At 33.3% G+C, this 20,558-nt stretch overlaps 2 protein-coding genes, 1 long non-coding RNA gene and 2 other non-coding genes across 5 annotated transcripts; 1 reads left to right on the top strand and 4 right to left on the bottom strand.

Annotated features, from left to right (window-relative positions):
- Positions 1-608: 608 nt before the first annotated feature.
- On the bottom strand, positions 609-680 carry Trnag-ucc (transfer RNA glycine (anticodon UCC)). The gene has a single exon. It is a non-coding gene; the product is annotated as a tRNA-Gly (tRNA).
- A 1,349-nt stretch (positions 681-2,029) lies between these two features.
- On the bottom strand, positions 2,030-2,101 carry Trnag-ucc (transfer RNA glycine (anticodon UCC)). Its single transcript has one exon. It is a non-coding gene; the product is annotated as a tRNA-Gly (tRNA).
- Positions 2,102-4,604: 2,503 nt separating this feature from the next.
- On the top strand, positions 4,605-11,832 carry LOC105336174 (uncharacterized). The gene is made up of 3 exons (XR_901403.4): positions 4,605-4,749; positions 8,690-8,886; positions 11,513-11,832. It is a non-coding gene; the product is annotated as an uncharacterized lncRNA (long non-coding RNA).
- Positions 11,833-11,960: 128 nt separating this feature from the next.
- Positions 11,961-14,256, bottom strand: LOC105336173 (hemagglutinin/amebocyte aggregation factor). The gene is made up of 5 exons (XM_011440391.4): positions 14,121-14,256; positions 13,526-13,741; positions 12,740-12,868; positions 12,318-12,441; positions 11,961-12,155 (listed from the first exon to the last, which is right to left on the bottom strand). Exons 1-5 carry the CDS (start codon positions 14,137-14,139, stop codon positions 12,011-12,013), a joined length of 633 nt encoding a protein of 210 aa, XP_011438693.3. The 5' UTR covers positions 14,140-14,256; the 3' UTR covers positions 11,961-12,010.
- A 2,952-nt stretch (positions 14,257-17,208) lies between these two features.
- LOC105336172 (uncharacterized) lies at positions 17,209-19,330 on the bottom strand. Its single transcript, XM_011440390.4, has 2 exons — positions 19,172-19,330; positions 17,209-18,953 (listed from the first exon to the last, which is right to left on the bottom strand). Exons 1-2 carry the CDS (start codon positions 19,224-19,226, stop codon positions 17,407-17,409), a joined length of 1,602 nt encoding a protein of 533 aa, XP_011438692.3. The 5' UTR covers positions 19,227-19,330; the 3' UTR covers positions 17,209-17,406.
- Between the last annotated feature and the right edge of the window lie 1,228 nt (positions 19,331-20,558).

Here is a 20,558-nt window from a genome sequence, read left to right as displayed (position 1 = left end):
ACATAATGTGTTACATACACATTATTTGCCAAATAAGGTGATTAAACAAAATTAATTAAAAAGAAATGCTAAATAATGCGTAAATACTACATGTCCTTGCTAGAGACAGTGTGCATTTATTTAGATATTTAAAGTCTAGGTTATATTTGAACATAACAATTATTTTAACACATCTAACGTGTTGTACGAACAGTTTAGAATTATCGGAATTCTTGTTTTTCATCTGTTCCTATCTATATTTTTTTTACATATTACTTCAAACAGGAACATTGATATTGTAAATATCCTAAAATCAGAGAAGGAATCAATAAAGCAAACTCTAATGTTGTACTAATCAGCCCATCTTTCAAGAAATAAAAAAAAAACCAACAATACATTTACAGTATAATGTATACGAAATATATTATGTTCAATAATAATAAGAAAATTTTATAATGGCATTCAATGATTCAAAAACGTATACATATTTTGAATTTTATATTCTTGAATCAATATATCAATATAAAAAAAAATCCTTTCACTTATCTCTATTAGTTTATATCATTTTTCAGAGTGCATTATATTTCTTACGGTTGGTATTAATACTCTAATTAAAGGGGTATAAAAATTGCGTCGGCCGGGAATTGAACCCGGATCGACTGCTTGGAAGGCAACCATGCTGACCATTACACCACCGACGCGCTTATTTACTAATTTTTCTACTTTTTATTTGTATCAAGAAACAAAGAAAGACCTGACGAATTCAAATTTTGCATATTTATTTAATTATAATATCTTAAATGTGCTAAATGAGCTAAATTATTATTATGTTGTAAATATATAACACGTCACGGTGCGCTGAGTTTAAGAACGTGCCACGTACACAGAGCAGATTGCCTCAAGTGAACATAAAAAAAAACAGCCTCTAGCTGTGGTTACTCGGTGCGCTCTCTAACAAACATAAACAGTCGGCATATATATTCAGTAAGATTGTCAAAAAGCAGCAATTTTCATTCCGGATTCTTTTGAAACTTAATAGATTGTACTTTGTTTTCTTCTTAAACAATACATTATAATGGTTTATTGGATTCGATGAAAGTAATTTTACAACAGAAACGCCATGTTTCTAGTTCTTTCTGACTTATAAAGAAGGTATAAAGAACTTGAACTTTTTTTTTACACGGTTTAACTTTTTTTTAAAACTAGTTTGGAGGTAACGTACATGTATAGGTTCATCAAACGAATGATACATGGATATATATTTGTATAGAACGATTATAGATATTTATTTGATTTTATTTTCGCTTGTTTTTTTAAATACGATATTGTTCTCATTAGGATCTTAAATTGTACTTAGATTTTTATTTAACATTTGATTCATTTATTTATGTATTTTCATCAATATTTTAATTTGATTTAATTATATTTATTTGAATTTGTATTGGACATTCGACACATTTCATATGTGTATGTTCCCAGGCAACTGACGTTATAAATTTGTCTCATAATACAAAAATTATACGTACTAAAGTGTATTATTGGGTAGAGGATACACACACATATATATATATATATATATATATATATATATATATATATATATATATATATATATATATTATATATATATATATATATATATATATATATATATATATATATATATATATATATATATATATATATATATATATATAACGTCAGGTGTGTGTGCGTGTGTGTGTGTGTGTGTGTGTGAAAAACATACATCAACATTTGTTGGTTTTTATTTTGAAAAAATGTAGTTGTTTTGATCAGAAAGGCAACATATTACATCCACTTATGTATAACTATTTCAATGAATGTGTAATTATCACCATTTTTGTCTGCGCTTCATGTTTAAATAATATTTTTATTTAATAAAATTTCATATCAAGTAATCCTTCAAAATCCATACTTCTTAGAATTTGTAAACTCTAAATGTGTAGAATGGTGTCACTTACACCTTTAAAATGCAATCCATTTTAAATGATCTTGCATCACTTCGATACTCAATGAGGAAAAACAAAATTGCGTCGGCCGGGAATTGAACCCGGATCGACTGCTTGGAAGGCAACCATGCTGACCATTACACCACCGACGCTGCGTTCAATAGGTGGATAGTCTTATAAAATACAAACATAAAACCTAACAATTTTTACAGATGAGTAAAAAATTAGTAGTTTTCGTTTTTATTGATCATTTTAATAATTTTTTTCAAAATATATTAATCGCAAAGCTACTTTTATTTCACATTGTAAATGTGCGTTAAAAGAACAGTCACCTGTTCATTAGTTATGGTTTGTTTTCATATTTTAACCTTACACTATCGTTTTTTTAGAACACGAATTATATATATATATATATATATATATATATATATATATATATATATATATATATATATATATATATATATATATATATATATATATATACTGTATTCACTAGTCATTCAATAAATGTTTTATGATGAATTTCTTTTAATTCAATCAATAAAATAAACGATCGTGGCATATTGAAATATTATGTCAAATATAAACACGAGTTCTATCATATTTTGTCTTCTTCCTCCTCAAAAATCTTCTGATTCAAAATTTTCCATGGAAGGTGTTAGCTGCTATCATATTATTAGATAAACACTTTACGTTTGAGAAATTTCAGAGTACTTTAGATGAAAACGGCTTCATTAATTATTTGAAATCTGTTGAATTCAACAGGTCTTGAATCTCACGCGTGGTCCGCCATTCTCACTGGAAAACACATTAACACTTGGGCGCATACAAAATAAAGTTGGAACCATGAAAGGTCAAAACAATGGGAATAATCGTATGATTTAAGATGAACAATCATCAAGGACAAGATTTACTTTAAAGTTTAGCTTTTAATAGAAACTTAGAGTGCAGACTAGAAAATCAGAGAATGGACATTTTTATGCACTTCTGTAAAAATCACCGAGATGCATGAATGTATATATGAGAGAGACAGGATTACGGCCACTTCAGTATATCGTGTAAAACAATATATTTACGTTCCATATACATTTTTCTTCCTATACGGTCTTTGCTGTTGTAATGGACCATTTTTATACAAAACATCAACCCAAACCATAAATAGCTTAGGTGCTTGAAAATGTGTGAAGCATTCATCCATTTTATAACTCAGATTACATCAAATTTCAATTTGTAGTAACTTTACATTACTTTAAGATTAAGAAAAAGAAAACATATTAGTCAATTTAAGCTTAAAAAAAGAAAACATGCTTGTCAAATGTTATCTTTTAGCTATAAAAGGACAAATAAAAATCAATATTAGAGAAAAAAAATGTATATCCCTTTCTTTGCGAGGATACTATGAATTTACTCGAGTGAGTGTTAAGTTGTTTAAAATATAGACAAAAAAGAATTGAATGTATACATTATGATGTGAATACATATTTATACAAACCAAGTTTATATGAGGAAAATTTATTAATACATTAAGTGTAAAAGTACTATACCTTTTGGTATAAACAATCGCCTTGAGCTTCCAGTAGACAGCTTACTAGTATTCTGAGGTGAAAAATGCAACTCTGTAATGTATCTAACTAAATATCTTATAATGCAAATTGAAATCATGTTCAATCAATAGATAGATCTTCGATTTTAATGATAATGAAAGTAAAAAAAGTTCATAGTATAATACCATGGCCCATGGTATTATACTATGGTCCATGGGGAATGGTGATAAGCAGACAGCTTATTCTGAGGTGAAAAATGCAATTCTGTAATGTATCTAACTAAATATTTTATACGGAAATCAATGTTAAAACAAAAGATAGATCTTTGATATCAATGATAATAGAGGTACAATAGTTCATAGTATCATACCATGAGGAATGGTGATTTAGGACTATTCTTTCTTACTTTGTCAAAGTGCACGTGATATTCTCCGAATTCAGACTGCACGACAATACTTTGTTGTGGACTCTTAAATATTGATTTGCAGAAATTAAGATGGAGGATTTCAAATAGTAAATCTAGATAACTCAATCAATGGTTCAGCTAGAACCATTAAGTTTGTCTGATAATAGATTAAAGTATTCCTTTATTTCAGAACAATATACATGTAAATATATTGGCTGATAGTGTGGCAAAATAACTGAATGGTTTTGTCATCATGACCTAATGAGATTATGTATGGAAAATAGAACATACCTTAATGTATAATACTGACCAATGGTTAATACCTTAATGTATAATATTGACCAATGGTAAATGCTGTTTCATAAACAAATTCTAGATCTTGTTACAGATGAAAAAGCCATAATTCAGACATATTTTTCACCATGCATTTTGTTGCTTTTTTAATATAAGACCCACGAAATTAGTAATTTGGCCTAGAGTTTTAATATATAGCATGCATTCATTTCGTATCTGCCCATTGCAAGTAGCGCCAAACGAATCACAAATACTCAATGTAACATGACCGACTCCACATGTTTCAATAAATTACCCTTATTAACACTGAAAATCTAAACCTGTACCGGTGTCACAGGAGAATAAAATCACCGGTTAAAGAGTGTCGAAAGTCTTCCTTTTTTATTAAAACCCCCGACCCTGGTCACGTGATGCTACGTTGAGCGGAAATGACAGAGGTTCCTTCTAAGTGTGGGTTGAGTCCTATAAATTACAAGGCATTTCCCCTCCTAATTCATTACTTGTTTGGCAACATTTGAGGAACTGAGGTCTTCCTGAAGAAAAGCAAGCAAAGGTATGATTTTACATTTGATAGATACTGTTGATATATTTTTCCTTTCATATCATTCTTTTTAAATCATTATATAAGCCATTTGTTTGGCAACAAATTGTATTACTAATTAATTTAGAATCGATTCTTAAGAAAGCACAAACTTTTAAATCTCATTTAAACGTTATTATCTTCCATTGCCTTTCCTTTGGGATTTAGTACTAATTTCAATTCATATCTTGTTTGTCACAATGTGAAATATATAGCGCTCAACAAATATATAGCGTTCAATCGCTAGCTCTGTTTAATCCAGTGGAAAGCAGCATAAAGTTGAGTATATGTTTTTCTCTTAAAACCTAATTTGATAAACGATTTTATATCTAAAGTTTTGTACATCTTGTTGCCTGATGGTATTTCTCCTTTGAATGGTAGCTAGAATCATATATTCTCTATTGCTATTGTCAAATATATATTAAGATTTAATGTTCGTCTCCATTATCCAAGAAAAAGTAAAAATATTTAAAGGGGTGCACTGAAAAATCAATTATATCAGCAATAAGAAATTTTGATTTTTATTTCTTATCCTGTTGTTCTTTATTCACAGTGGTTGTACAGTTTATAAGAAAAACAATAGACTTCATTAGATTTAGAAATCTTTCTTTTGTTGATAGATTGTTCAGAAATACGGCTTAATTGATCTAAGAAGGTAATAAATGACAAAATTCAATTGCACAATAAGTATCAATAGTCTTTTATTTTGAGTTGATAGTGTTAGATTTATCAAACTGGTTTTGAGAATTTAACATCATTTAAAATGACATAAGAACGGTATCATGTCAAAAGTCATTCACGCTTTAATTTTTTTTTTTTAAATCTTATCAATTGATAAAATGATTAAAATGATTTTTTGAGTGAAATCAGGCATTTCTAAATAAAACTAGCATTATATGAGTTTCCTTGTTACTGTAAGTTTAGATTAATAATTAAATAGCCATGGGCGAATGCATATTTAGCAATTGAATATCAAAATGTAAGACGGAAAGAAGAATGAAACTTTTTTCAGCAGGTTTAGAAAATATGTAACGACGTAGTGATAAGATCCAAGCACGTCCTGTATATATGTGGGGATGTTTTTAAACCAAAGACAAAAAAGCGGGTCGCCAAAAATTCACACCAGCAACATTTCCCCTATGGTTATGGAATCCCTCTGGACTTTTGACAAAAAGCTTACACATTGTCTAAAAACACTGGTGAAAATAATTTAGGGTGTTAATCCGGTATACTTGACGGTTCAGGTACCTATGACATTATCTGACGACGAAATAAGCGCGTCCATTTCCATCAGGGCATTTCTTTAAGTGCTGAATTTCGTGCCCGATGCAATTAATAATGCATGTAAGCCTCTACATCTGTTTCATTAGTAAATTGACTGTGCATTTCTATCTAATGCCTTTTTGTCTTTGTCTCGATGATGTGAGAAAAAAGAGTTCTTCGTGACACGCCGTCAAAGCCTTCGGCTGTTTATTTCTTCCTCAAAGAGCAACTGCTAACTGTGGTCCATTTGTAATTTTATTTACGTCTGTCTATGCTTTTACTTGAAATTAATCAACTCAGCTAAACCTTTTTGTATCAAATTGATCTTCCTGATTATTGTTTTTGGTACATGTTTATGATATTAGCCCCTTTCAATCGCCTAGTATACTATGCACATGTAAGAAGTGAAAAGTTTTATATTATCCGGGTTCAAATGTTCATTATAACTTTTAAAATGAAATCAATTTATGCCCATTCAAATATATCCGGTACGTTCAGTCAGAATTTAGAAAAAAAAATACACGCCAATTTATACAAGCAGAAAGTTACACATAAACAATCGATAATACATTAGTGTCGATATGACCTATCTTACCTTCATTAAGTAAATGTAAATTTTAAACATACCTATAAGTTCTTTGTTTTATATTTAATTATTCTATCGAAGACTTTCACATACCTTTATACAGAATTTATTGTTACGGTATATCAGAAAGATTTACAAAGAGATTAATTTCTCGGGCCTCCCATGAATATTTTACATAATAAATCCCATCTAGATAACGAAGTTTGACTGTATACAAATAAATGATATTCATTATAATATAGTTTTGTACAAATGTTTTTGAATTTGTATATCGAATGATTACGGCAACCTTCCATTTCTGAAAATAATAAATCCCCAATATCACACCAGGAATAAAAGGCAGTCTACATAAAGATGGTTGATTGTTACAAAATCTTACAAACGGAGCGTTAAGGTGGCCAATTAATTCATGTTTATATATATATAAAAAAATAAATAGTAGTTGATTGTTACATTCTATCTAAAATATAGGATAAATTGTAACCAACATTTTCTTTTTCACGAAAGAAATTTCAAATATTTCAAAATCTTTCTTTTTTTTCAATTAAAATTCATTCATTTTGATTCTTCTTTTCGCTGACAAAAAAAAAGATTCAAATCATTTTATGTTTTCATATAGTGTATAAGGAATAAATTTTTGGACTTCCATACTGGTATTTTTTGTGTGGATTGCATTCTGTTCTTTGAAATAAAATCATTTTACGATCACCATGAGACAAATTTATTCAACAAAAATTACTAGTATCCAAAATTTTCATATCCTTCAAAAAGGCGAATTATGTAAAATTTATCAAAGATTTATCAAAGTTGCTTTTATAAATAGATAGTTGTATTTTTCATTTTTGATTTTGATTTCTGATACTACTACATCTGTAGTAATGAAGACTTTATATTTATTGAGATTGTTTTTGATACTCTGATATTTTACTAGAACATACCTCAACTTTTGTCTTGAGTTATTTCTTCGGTAAAGCATATATAATTATATACTATAAATGTGAGATTTAAAAAAAAATTCTGATAAAATAATCCACTTTGACCACTGGAGTATTCAGTTTTGATGTCAAATCAAGATTTGACAGGGCGTATAATTCCGAATAGTCGGTCATATTCGGACAACTCTTTCTATAATCTTGAACTTTAACCCGCTTGCATTTAGAAGCACGGATGATTTTCTAGTTTTAAACAAATCATTATCTAGGCTTATAATGTAATAGCTGCAAGTCTTAGCTCCCGGTCAGAAAAAAATCGGATGGACGACCTGGGAGCTAAAGTGCCACCCATTGAAAAAAATTGTAAATTTATTGTGCACAAAAATCTGCGCTAGTTTTGGACTGATTAAATTTGCTTATATGAAAATTCTGTGAAAACGATTAGTACCATCATATTTTTTATGCAGTTTACTACCTATATCGTGTCTTTACTTGCCTCTGATAGTCTTTTTAACACCATCACCAGCCCCGTAAAGTGAAGTGCTGCAGTTTGTTTACATGTAAAAATGACAACTCCCGATCTCCATGTAAATTTAACATACTTGATTTTTCGAGGTCGGTAGCGTGTTCCAGAGAAAGTCTGATGCAAGTAAAGAGGCGATATCAGAAGTAAATTGCATGAAGAATTTAATGGTATAAATTGTTTTCACATAATTTGCGTATAAATAAGGTTAATCTGCCCAAATTAGCGCACGTTTTTTCTGCACAGTTAATACACAATTTTTCAATGGGTGGCGCTGTAGCTCCCAGGTTGTCCATTCCAATTTTTTCAGACCGGGAGATACAGACTTGCAGCTAATAAATTATAATGTAAGTGTAAAATGGCTAAGTTTATAAATATTATCAAAACTGCTCATCATCCAATGGCTGCTGTCCTCTTGTTTTAGGAATGACAATAAAAAAAAGGCTTTACACACAGTTTAAAGGCAAAAAATCTAAATATTGTTACTTCTTTCTTCTGAATGAATTAAACAATGTATTGACTGACTTAATATTTGCCCCCCCCCCCCCCCAAAAAAAAAGCTCTGCTGATATAAAAAATATATAAATGATTGATTTGAATCTTTTTCAGATGCCCCGACAACTTTACACAGCTCTGTTCTTAGTCCTCGTCGCACTACTTTTAAGCTCAACACCGGAAGTCTCCGCCAAAAGTTCGTGTTCCTACGCCTGCATGAAGACCCTATTTTCGTGCAAGCGGCGGAGTGAGGGGGATTGTTGTAACAAATTCACTGAATGTTTCCACACCTGTGATCTTGCTGCACCCCCGTAAGTAATGTAAACAAACAACGTCTACTTGCGAAAAGAAATCTTGCTATATTAGAGTGGTTAAATATACAGTGGCTTTAATATCATATTATTCTTGGTTTAAGACTGCATGCTGTGAAAATTTCGTCCATAGGAATATTATTTCGTTAAAAATGAGATATTCAATGACGATGTAAAGAACTATATATGATAAAAGTTAAATTTGGCCCCCATAATTCGCCATTTTTTAAGTGTTTCGGGTACAATAAAATGATAACTAATGTTTTAGAAGAGCTGATATAAAATATATTTCTTATCTATTTGATTTATTTGCACTCACTGGCAGAATATGACGTCAGAAGTGATGCCATCTCTATAAATCAATCAAAATCAGCCAAAAATTGACATTTTTCTTATCTATTTACGAATGGGAAATATAGAGCGCATGCTTGAACAAGGAAAAATTTTTTGTCACTTATTAGTCTTGGCTAGATACATCTCTGATTAAAATATTTTATTTGTTCAAGAATGCGCTCTCTATGTTTTCGGAAGGAAAAACTGCTTGAAAACAAGCTGTTTTACGCTAAAAATGCAAAAGTGGCGGGAAAAGGTTGTCTTTACAATGTCATATATCTAAATTGTGGGCACTTGAACCAAAATGAATTTTATGTAAACACATCACATACATATCTGTACTAAGAAAACAAAGAATGATAGTAAAATGATGATGTTCATTTTAGGGAGCCATTTTAGGCCCTTATCATATATAGTCCTTTATACTTTTTAAATATATGGAGCAAAAATTCCTCTCTGGGTTATCGTTAAATAACAATTACGAAGATACCTAATAATATAAAAATTAATTGCAGCCCAGAAGACTGGGCTACTCCATACATGTACAACCGTTTTAATTGTTTTGCAAGTTATCGAAAATTAACATATACAATTTATCATTAAATATCTATAATCATAATTATTAACCTCACAATCTTGATTTTTATTCATTGCACAATATGTAAAGTTCTTTCATATGAAAACTAAAAGTTTTATTATAATATTATTACATCTTCAAAGTATTATTCCCTCTATCTCTTACGAAACTTATAGCTAATTCATAGTTCTATAGAAACAGCCAGACTGAAATCTACATGCCCCGTTTATCGATTGGTCGAAATCTACAGCGGCTGAAACTTGAGAAGAAATTGACAGGTCTGAAATTGACACACCCTGTTTATCGATTGGTCTAAACTTACAGCGACCTTCAAAATATCACAGACTGCACGAAATAATCATGATGATGTCAGACTCAAAGTCTCACAGGAGACGATTAGCCTTTTTTAAAGCTAACCTACTTATGTATATTAACAGTAATATAGTGAATTTTACTAACTTTTCATAATCAATTTATTGATTTGTTTAAGAGGGATGTTAATATAAACAATAAAATGCTTTCTTTGATGATTCATGCGGGTTATGAAGATAACGATCATTGCAGAAAAAATTTACACAACCCGCTAACGCAGGTTATGTATTTTTTTTTTGCAATGTCGCTTCCTTCATATCCCGAATGAATCACCAAAGAAAGCATTTTATTGTTTAAATGTGATCTTAAAAGAAGAAGTTAAGCTTGCTTATGATTTGTAAAGCACAAGGACGAATCACTATTTTCCAGATTTTCATATATTAAACGACTAATAAAAGAATTAATTGTTAATCCATTTTTAATTATCAATATTTACATAGAAGATGCAATTATAAGCTTAAGGCATTTGACTAAACCTCCGTGTTTTTTGGGAGGGGGGATTGGAAGGTGAAATATTATTACATACCATTCACTAATATTAAACATGCACGTGTGCATGGACATATATTTAAAAATCACGAAAGATGTCTTCTTTTTTATATCGATTTTTAGCCATAAAAATGAAATGGTGTATGTATAAAATTTATATGTATTCTCATCTGATGGACAGGTTTTTGCTAAATATTTTACCCGTGCGCCAATTCGTTGCTATAACAATGCTTTCTTGTGTTTACCGTAGCTACTGGATATGTTGGCTTCAATATTTAAACATCTTTCTTTTAACAAAGTAATTACTAGTAAATGATCGTAAAAAGTGAGTAAAAGCTACCAAATTACTGTTAATGTACATCAGTGAGTTAGCTAAAAGAAACATCCAAATCGTCTCCTATGGAATTTGATTCTGATATCATCGTTATCATTTCGTGCAGTCCGTAGTTTTTCTTATATCGTTGTTGGTTTCGACCAATCGATAAACGGGGCGTGTAGATTTCAGTCCTGTCAGTTTCAATCGCTGTTCGAAGGTTTCGACAGATCGATAAACGGGTCGTGTAGATTTTAGTCCGGCTGTTTCCATAGAGCTGTGGAACTATAAGTTTCTGTAAGACATACATGTAGAGGGAATCTTACTCGGTAGATGTAAATATAAAACAATGATCTGATCATATGTTTATATATTCTAGAAAGCCACGACGTAACACTGATCTCTCAGAGAAAAGGCGACTTGATTTTGATAGATAACATAATGACTGCTATACAAAAAATTAATGAATGATTGAAACACACTGCTTTCATAAAAATGTTTATCAACGAAATAAATTGTTCTAGACTTTTTATTTGTCGTAGGTGTGCTGGAAAGCGCGGGAGTTGGAACAAGCGATACCAGGTCTCCCAGGGTTACGAGGACCGGGAGCTTTACCCTTACTATTAAACCTTGACCTTCAGCATTAGTGAACAGCTGCTATAACACAACAGATCAAATAACAATGCATCACTCATTGGAGACAGTGAACCTAGGAAAACTTGCACCGTACACATTATCTGTTTATATATTTTTTTCTTGATGAAGAGTTGCAATGATCACTATTCAAAGCCTTGCTTTTGGTATCAGACCATTTCTTTACCAAGCACTATTCTTCAAAAGAATTAAATTTCTATCACTTCATGTTAGGAACTCCACTACTACCATCACAGCATGTACTGTGTATTTTCAGTTCTTCAGTGAATAAATACGTCGTGCACTATCAGTGCATTGAAATGAAAAAATAATCTGTTTTTATGGTTTATAATTAATGCTCATCGTACGAACGAATCACATGAAGACAGATGATAATTAAAGGACCACTATCCAAGAACCGCCCATGCAGTAGTCCCGTTGGTAATAGATGTGGATTGGGTAGAAATAGGTTTGGTCGGATTGTGTGAGTGGTGATGATGGTAATCACAGGCAGTGGGTAATGCACATACCTCAAAGTCGAACTTCCGGTCTCTAGGTTAATGCCCAAAGAAACAACGAAAAAAAGTTTGGTTTTTTTTTTAAATACCGCGAAAAAATCATTTGAAATCTTTTGAAATTATATCCGGACAGTTCTAAAATACTTTGACCAAATCTAAAACTGCAAGAGATTGTATATAGTTAATAGAAGCTTACTCCGCCTTGTTGTCATGAAAACTAACAACTCCTCTAATGAAATAGTTGTCTGGGGCAATGTATGTAAACGGGCCTTGAAGGTCATTAACCCAGCCGGTGTAGTGGCAATTGGTTTCACATGTAACTAAGGAAGAAATTGTCTGTTTAGCGATTTTAAAATTGAGCGCAACTAGTATTATTGCATCTTAAATATAAAATATAGTAATATAATTTTTATTAAATGATCATAGTGATAAATCACAGGCAATCTCTTGCTAGAAAAACCCTTTGCCTGACAATCTACGAAAATACGTGTATATATCTTTTTCAGCTTAAGCAAGATAAGTGTCGATGCTGACCAAATTTTTTTTTCAAAGCAAATATCTAAAGGTTGTAGTTTTTAACAATTAATACAAAATTTACTTACTTTACCATTTACTTACGTGGAAGATTGCAACACTTGAATTTAAACCTCCTGTCTTCGTATGTGTCCTGGTGGTAGCTTTCTATTCCATGGATGACACCAGACCCACACTGAAACACTATGGGACTGTCCATCGCATTGACATAATCTGCAACAAAAGCAAAGGTTTTAGTTGCTTTTTTTCGATGTATTATTAAACATAGGTAATCACTGATTACAAAGCTCACAGAGACGAGACATCAACTTTACGAAGCAACACCTTTATGAGACCACATTTATCATACTATATAAAAATCACAGTTGATGATCTTGGATAAACATGGATACTCTTTTGACACAATATCGTATTTCTATATCATATGTTAAAATATTGTCTGATAATGCAATATGAAATTATAACATATGATATGACACTGTATCATGTTATTCATTATTGTATTTGATCACATAATACAATATCATAATATAAATGATACAATATAGTAAAAACCTTAACCTCATCCTGCATCCGAAAGCTATGTCTCAAATTCAGCATTCAAGCCTGTCATGTGTATCAGTATCATAAGACACACCATCCATGCAAGTTTGGTGAAGTTAGATTCAGTAAAAAATAAGATATAATCATCAAAATTCACCTGCTCCAAAAACTAGCTCTAAAAACCTTAATCTCCTCCAGCATCCGAAACCTATGGCTCTGATTCAGAATGTAAGCCTGTCTCGAGCATCAGTATCATAAGACGCACCAGCACCATCCATGCAAGTTTGGATCCTAAATTTGATCGATAAAGTAAATACAGATATATACCGGTCCAGAAACAGGAAGATACTTCCACTGGGGAATCGAGGCGGGCGTTACACTGGAAACTGAACTTCCGGTCGTTGTAATAGCTGTTGAAGAAACTCTCTACGTTGGTCAGGTAACTGCCGACGGGGCACACAAATTGGAAATGTCCGTCAAACTCGTTGGCCCAGTTCGACTCTGGAGCGCCACCTCGCGACAGAGGCATGAGTAAAAGGAAGACTGCAAAGTAGAGCTACTGGGGGAGTTACATTCTCAAAAAAGAGAACTTGCTAATACTTGTAGACGCGTTATTTGACATGTATAGCATGTTTAAACCCTTGATGACATATTATGACCTTAATACAGAGAAAGTCCTCAAATGATACACAGGATGATATTTTCCAATCGTTACCATGACTCCCCCTTTTTCGAATTTAGTGATTATTTTATGAGGCGAATTACTAAATATTGTCTGTGAATGTTTCATTAGTAACAATATTAGTCTAAAATATAAATAAAACTATCGGTATATACACAAGAGTATAAAACATATACTTGTTGGTGTCATTTACTGCCATTGTCTTTTTTTTAACGATACTTTTTTTTCGAAATCACTTACCTGGGACGGCGTCATTCATGTTGATTGCACTGATAACCTACATGTACCTATCTCGATCCGGCCTTGACCTTAGGTAACCACCACTCAATCAACTTCTCCAAGATCAATATCAGTGACGCTTTTTTAGGATTATGTCTTGTATGTACGAACAATTTGAGCGGTAAATAGGTTTTTTTTCTAAATATTTTTGTTCAATAAATAAATTAAGAATTTGCGCCATAATTTGCTTTCAATGATACATATTTAGTTTACAAATAAAAGGTTTACATATTGTGATGAATAGGAGTTTTTCTGAAACTAAGGAATAAAAAAATCTCAAAAATCTTTGAGTATTATGGGTGGTGAAGTGTATTATGATAGATTTGATCACCCCTACAGTATTTGATTAATCAATAATATTCAAAGAATGATTCCTTATTACATGTACTTATATAAATGCAAGTGATGAATTTTATTAGACTATACATTACAAAATCGATCGTGATGTTATCACAGACTGTGACAATGGAAATGAAAATATCAGAGGTTCATGGACGAAGTCCTACGCTAGGAATCGAACTCCTATCCTATGGGCACCGGTAACTGGAATAGGTCGAAATTTAAAGTTCCTACGCAAGAAATCGAACTTTTATCATATAGGCACCAGTTACTGGAATAGACCGGAATTTATAGGTCCTGTGCTAGAAATCGAACTTTAATCATATGGGTACTAGTTACTGGAATAAGCCGGAATGTATAGTTTCTTCGTTATGAATCGAACTTCTATCATAGAGTCAATGTTGTCAATGTATAACGACCACATTGTGTACGTAATAAATGAATGGTCCGATATTCTTAATCACGATATCATTTGAAGGTGTTATGAATTAAAACACTCCACCAAAGGAATTTTCGGGGTTTTTTTTAATTATTGTCCAAATCATTGCGCCTTCAAGTCTATTTTCAACGCAAGTTTTATTAAGATTATATAAAAAGTAACTTGTATTTCATACAAATCGTTTGGTGAATGTATGCATATAGTTCCTCTATATTGAAAGAATCATTTACCGTGGATATTTTGACAAAATTAAATATTCTTCCTTTAATCAAGGGAAGATAACGCTTTAAAAAAATGAAAAATGGCCGACCTCTTGTTGTTAGTCGTGTGAATTTGGATCTTTTTACTTTCATTGTTACTTGTATTTAGCGATTATTATTTAACTAATTCAAAATGATTCAAAATTGTTCAAGATCCCTTCATTATACATTGAATACTTTATATGAGTCTTTAAATTAAGTTGCTGCTTATGAATCACTTTGAAATTGACTAGAATTCCAATTTTTTTTAAAAATTAAAGGAAGGAGAACAGTATTAGGTTTGAGCTCTTGATAGGGAGGGATATAACAATGTTTGATGCCATCAATTTATAAGATTATTTTCTATTCTTTATATCAGGTTTTTGGGTATTTCATGCCATGTGTTTATTGGGGGGGGGGGGGTTAAGACGTGACGCAAATATGCTATAAGGGAGCGTTGCAATCAATGTTATAATGGAATTATATAATAAAAAGGTACGAATAAGGGAGGTATGTGAAATGATGATTAATAAAATAACTCCGTATAGAGTGAAAGAGTGAACCTCTAACAGAAAAACAACCGATAGGTTACAGTGAAGTAAATGAATAGATCACGAGATAAATTAGCTTCTTTGATTAAGTCATTTATTATTGAGAATACGAGATGAAGGGAGTTGATGATTGCATAACCCTGTGTTTCTGTAGTATTCCAGATACCCGTTACATAATTACCCAGACGTTGCACTTTATGTATACGCTGCGTGAATAACGGTGCATACCTGTGATTATTATGTCCGATCATCGTCAAGTAATGTTGTTTAATAAGTTGTTACTGGATAATTCCAGTCCGTGTAAATAGACAACATGATGAATGGTAGCCTGAGGGGACATCACACCGGGCCCCAAAAAATCTGCCGGGGTCAAAGTGTCATACGGTCCTGTTTGTTTGCTTTTTTTGTTTGTGTCTGACTCAATCATACTAGCATAACAGTAAATTCTTGTGTAGTATATGTAGTTTGGTAATTTTTTTTTCGGTAATGCTCACTTAAAAGCTCGTGGCAAAGCTACCTGTTAGATGTTGATTGTGACAGAGTATGTAAAGTAGTTGCATGATCATAATATTTGCAGACCTACAACTTTGCTTATTTCGTTGAGTGTAGTAAGCTCGGTTTTTGTGTACTTTAGTCAGCTACCTGATGTCAAGCAATCAGAGATATAGCCATGTTATTCTTTCACCTCATAAGAATTTAGGTTCTTTATTTTGCCAAATTTCAAACACTTAGTAAATGCAACTAGTTTAAGATATAGTGAAAAAAGGTTTTGTTACCATTTTAAATACCAGAATACATCTTTATGATAAACATTGAAACTGTAAAAAAAAATTTTATCGCCCATGAGCGTGTAAAAATGTATGAGGTACTCAAAATGTTGTCTGCATATAGCTATATAGATTTTTAACGAGCATAACCTATATCCACGCGTACTGAGCAAAATTTATTTACACTAAAAGGACACTTTTACAAAATATGTGCATATTAAATTTAAGCAATATTATATGTTCCTTTTTTTGCATTTTCCCTTGCTTTAAAATTGTATCAAAGCATTCTATATGACCACAATTCATCGGTCAACTATGACAGTATCGTTCATACAAGCATAGAGAATACTAAAACATATTTTATTTCGAATATATCAAAAAGTTAAAATCAATATTTTAAAAATTATGATATCAAATTCCCTTCGTACTGCGTTGAGACTAGCTATTGACAAGCCTTGACAACACATTCCAATTAGAAAATAGATTCATTTTTAGAAATAGCTTGTCGTTTCGTTTTGGATTTTGATGAACAATATTTTTGTGAAAAATAATTTTCACGAAATAAATTCACACCCAAAGCTGCAACGTTTTATGCGCCTAAATGCCTTATAACCTCTTGTATGAATTACAATCTATCTCGCAACATCATTTATGGAGCTTTTAGAGTACTCTTGCAGGTGTCATATGGTAACATCTGCGAATGAAACAAGTCAATTTTGATATTTTATAAAGTATTTATTACAGTAAAAAAATGTATAATTACAAATCGCCTTAAAAATTAAAACTAACATATAAATAAAAAACAATGTAAGTTATGACAATTACATTGAAGTGAGAAATGGGTAAATGAAATATTATTATGTGCATGAACACTGGATTTCTTTGATTGAAATTTGAAAACGTTCTATAGAGTTAGGTCAGGACAGTGGAGCGCCTGCACATCGGGCGAACCTCAGGACACGTCAAACAGCGCCGACCGTTGTAAGACACGGTGCTCTGGTCGTAGCACCTCGCTGGAAGTCCCTGTGGCACCTGTCCGCACGTGGGGAGCAGGTTCTCACAGATATCCAATTGTTCTAGTTGACAGCCGGGGTCGACCTGTGGACATCCGGGACATTCTTGGCCGTTCATTCCCATGATGACTCCGGGTCTGAGACAAGATTCGGGGACATTTCTAGGCATATCGGGACACATAAGGGCTGGGCACAGTTGTGGATTGAATGGACGAGTTGGCGCTCTTGGTGTAGGTGGTGCCGGTGTGGCTGGTAGCGCTTGTGGCGGCCTCCTCGGCGGCATTGGACATCCAGGGGCCATTACTCTGGATGGACACTCTGTGGTGCACTGTGATCCCGAGAGTTGGGAGGGTTGTCTCAAACAACGATACGGGACCCCTCGGACTTCGGAGCACTGAATTCCGGGACAAATATTGTAGGACTCTTCTATGCATCCGGCTTCTTCTGTTTTGAAATAGGGACATGTTAAACAAGCTCTGTTTCCAAAACTGATGACGGATTGAGACTTGCATCTATTGGGAGTATTTGTTGGAGCCCCCCAACAGTCTAGAATGTGGTTTTGACAAATCTGTAGGTTTAAACCGGGACAGAATGGATCAATGACTGCACATTTGCGACAGGGTGTTCCCTCGTAGCTGGATAGCTCCCCTTCGGTGATACAATTCTGTGGAATTCCGGCCAGCGGTGGACAATAAGAGTTGGGACACAGCGACACTGGTGTTAGGCTACGTTTTGGTGCGGCAGATAGTGGGTTGCAAGCTGGATTTTGTGTGTCTATCTCTGGACAGAGGTGACATTGTGAGGAACCGAGCCTGACCATACGTCCCTCCTTTACGCATGCGCTAGATACCTGAGACAAGTCAGCACATTTTAATCCCGGACATCTCCTTAAGTCTGGTGTATTGCATTCTGGGTCCTCGGTTTTCAGAAATGGACAGGACAAGCATGGTTTGTTGTTAAACTGAATGACGCTCTGTTCTATACACTTCTTGGGTGCTGATTTGGGTACACCGGTGCAGTCTACGATGTGATTCTGGCAGATGTCCAGATTCAGACCCTCACAGAACGGGTCTACGTAATCACAATCCCTGCATTGAGCGCCCTCAAACTCAATAATCGACCCCTCCCTGATACACGATTTGTTGATTTGGGCAAAAGACGGACAGGACACATGGACGCATGGTGGAACCTCATTTTGTTGTGTGGGGATTCCAGATCCCGGAACGGTTGATCCCACTCTTGATGGACCACCAGCAGGTTGTCTTGGTAAGTTTTCGGGTAAGCATTCAGAGTAAATAATATCGCAACTCTTGCAGAGCGACCATCCTTGGAACATCAGGCTGCCTGGAATAATGCAGAAATCTGGCATATCCACGGGAATAGGCTCACACATCAAGTGTGGACAGGTCGGGAAGCCTCTCCATAACCAAGGGAGCCTATTCTGGCCTGTTGAACAAAACAAAATCAAATCATCAGTTTGATATTTTAATTGCGCAGAAACAAGTAATTCTAGTCATATAAAATAGATATATGATATCATAATAAATAATTTTTATTAAAAAACAGAACAAAAATATGTTCATCGTTCATGTATGAAAAATAAATTTAATACAGTTGTAATTCTAGATAATATTTTTATTTAATTTCTTAAGGTGCATATTTACCGTAAACAGAACAGGTTCCTATGAGCAGCGTTACCAGTAGTTGAGTTAAAGCCATTGCTGTACTGTGTGTTGTTCTTTAGAATGAAGGTAGTGCCGAGGATAGGGGTTATATATACCGGCTCAAGGGAGCGGGCAGTGAGCGCTGATTGATGTAAACGGCCTTCAGACAACACCGTGTCATTTATTAATTAACCAATCAGAATCCCGGAATGCGGAGATCCCAGCAACGTAAACCCCGATGATGACGTATTTACTGTTATTTCAGCTCTAATTAGAATCACGACTTGCGGCGAAGACAGGTTACCTATGAATCAAGGAATTTGGGTTTCACGAACTTTGTATATTTCAAAATCTGTGTGAAATAACATATCTTTTTTCCATTAATTTTAGGCATTTTTACTTGCAAAAAAGTAAAAATTGTACTATATAATGTTTTAGTTATAAATATGTTTCATGTATAACCGCTCTGTCGTCACATTTTGGTGTTGCGTTGAAACTGATCTATCGTAAAATTGTAATATAATACTTGATGGGTTTTATCTCTTTGTTTACCAGTAACATGTGCTATAGAGCCCTACAGATGCTACACGTGTCGTCCCACCACCATCACCAGCTGGATCCTACCCCGGGCGGCCTTTTAACGACCTCAATCAGTATCTATCATGTAACATTGACAGCATGTCGTAATATTGAAAATAACTGATGGTAAACCACGCTAACTTTCGGGCATACCACATTAGTTCTTAAGTATAAAATAATCAAATATGCTCTGTGTTATTAACAACGTCAAATACCCCGTCCTGAAGGTACGGGACATTGAAATTTAAAAAAGTTGAGAGAGAGAGAGAGAGAGAGAGAGAGAGAGAGAGAGAGAGAGAGAGAGAGAGAGAGAGTACTTGCGCACTAAACACCTAAACCGGATGAAGAGATCAAGGTATTTCTATTAGATCTTTAATGATGAGTAGATGAGTAACTCATGAAAATTAATGACTGTGATTAATTAATGTTGTTAACTGCTATGATTCATGTCTTGGTTTTTTCGTTGAATTTAAATGTTTTAGCTTAAAAATCATGGATAAAGTGACCCCCATAAAAACTTTCACATTGCCATGCCTACTTAATGGAAATAGTTCTATGCGCGTGGGAGGCCATATTTAGGTAATGAGTGCACATGTTTCGCTCTTAATATGTGACGCGAGGTGTACCGACCGTGCATTGTAATTAATTAGCCATTATAATCATGTGGTTCATCAAAACCGCGCATCTTAGTGTCATATAGAGCCATTGCTATCCTGCAACACGGGCGCTGTCCGCTCTAATGGCCCGCAGTATACCGCGAAAGGTGTCCTTGGTATGAGCTTTAACTGTCTTACCATGCTGTATTTCA

Source organism: Magallana gigas, chromosome 5, assembly GCF_963853765.1.
Source record: "Magallana gigas chromosome 5, xbMagGiga1.1, whole genome shotgun sequence".
Taxonomy (NCBI): Eukaryota; Metazoa; Mollusca; class Bivalvia; order Ostreida; family Ostreidae; genus Magallana; species Magallana gigas.
Note: the sequence above shows the minus strand (reverse complement) of the source record. Positions and strands in the feature narration are given on the sequence as shown.

Excerpts from the sequence above, each read along its gene's own strand:
- LOC105336173 (XM_011440391.4), bottom strand. Across the intron at positions 12,869-13,525 it reads ATCTTCCTGTTTCTGGACCG|ATTATGTCAATGCGATGGAC; the intron begins GTATATATCTGT and ends CTTTTGTTGCAG. Across the intron at positions 12,156-12,317 it reads TTTCATGACAACAAGGCGGA|AGACCGGAAGTTCGACTTTG; the intron begins GTAAGCTTCTAT and ends GCATTAACCTAG.
- LOC105336172 (XM_011440390.4), bottom strand. The coding sequence starts at position 19,226 with ATGGCTTTAACTCAACTACTGGTAACGCTGCTCATAGGAACCTGTTCT. Across the intron at positions 18,954-19,171 it reads AGGAACCTGTTCTGTTTACG|GCCAGAATAGGCTCCCTTGG; the intron begins GTAAATATGCAC and ends TTTGTTCAACAG.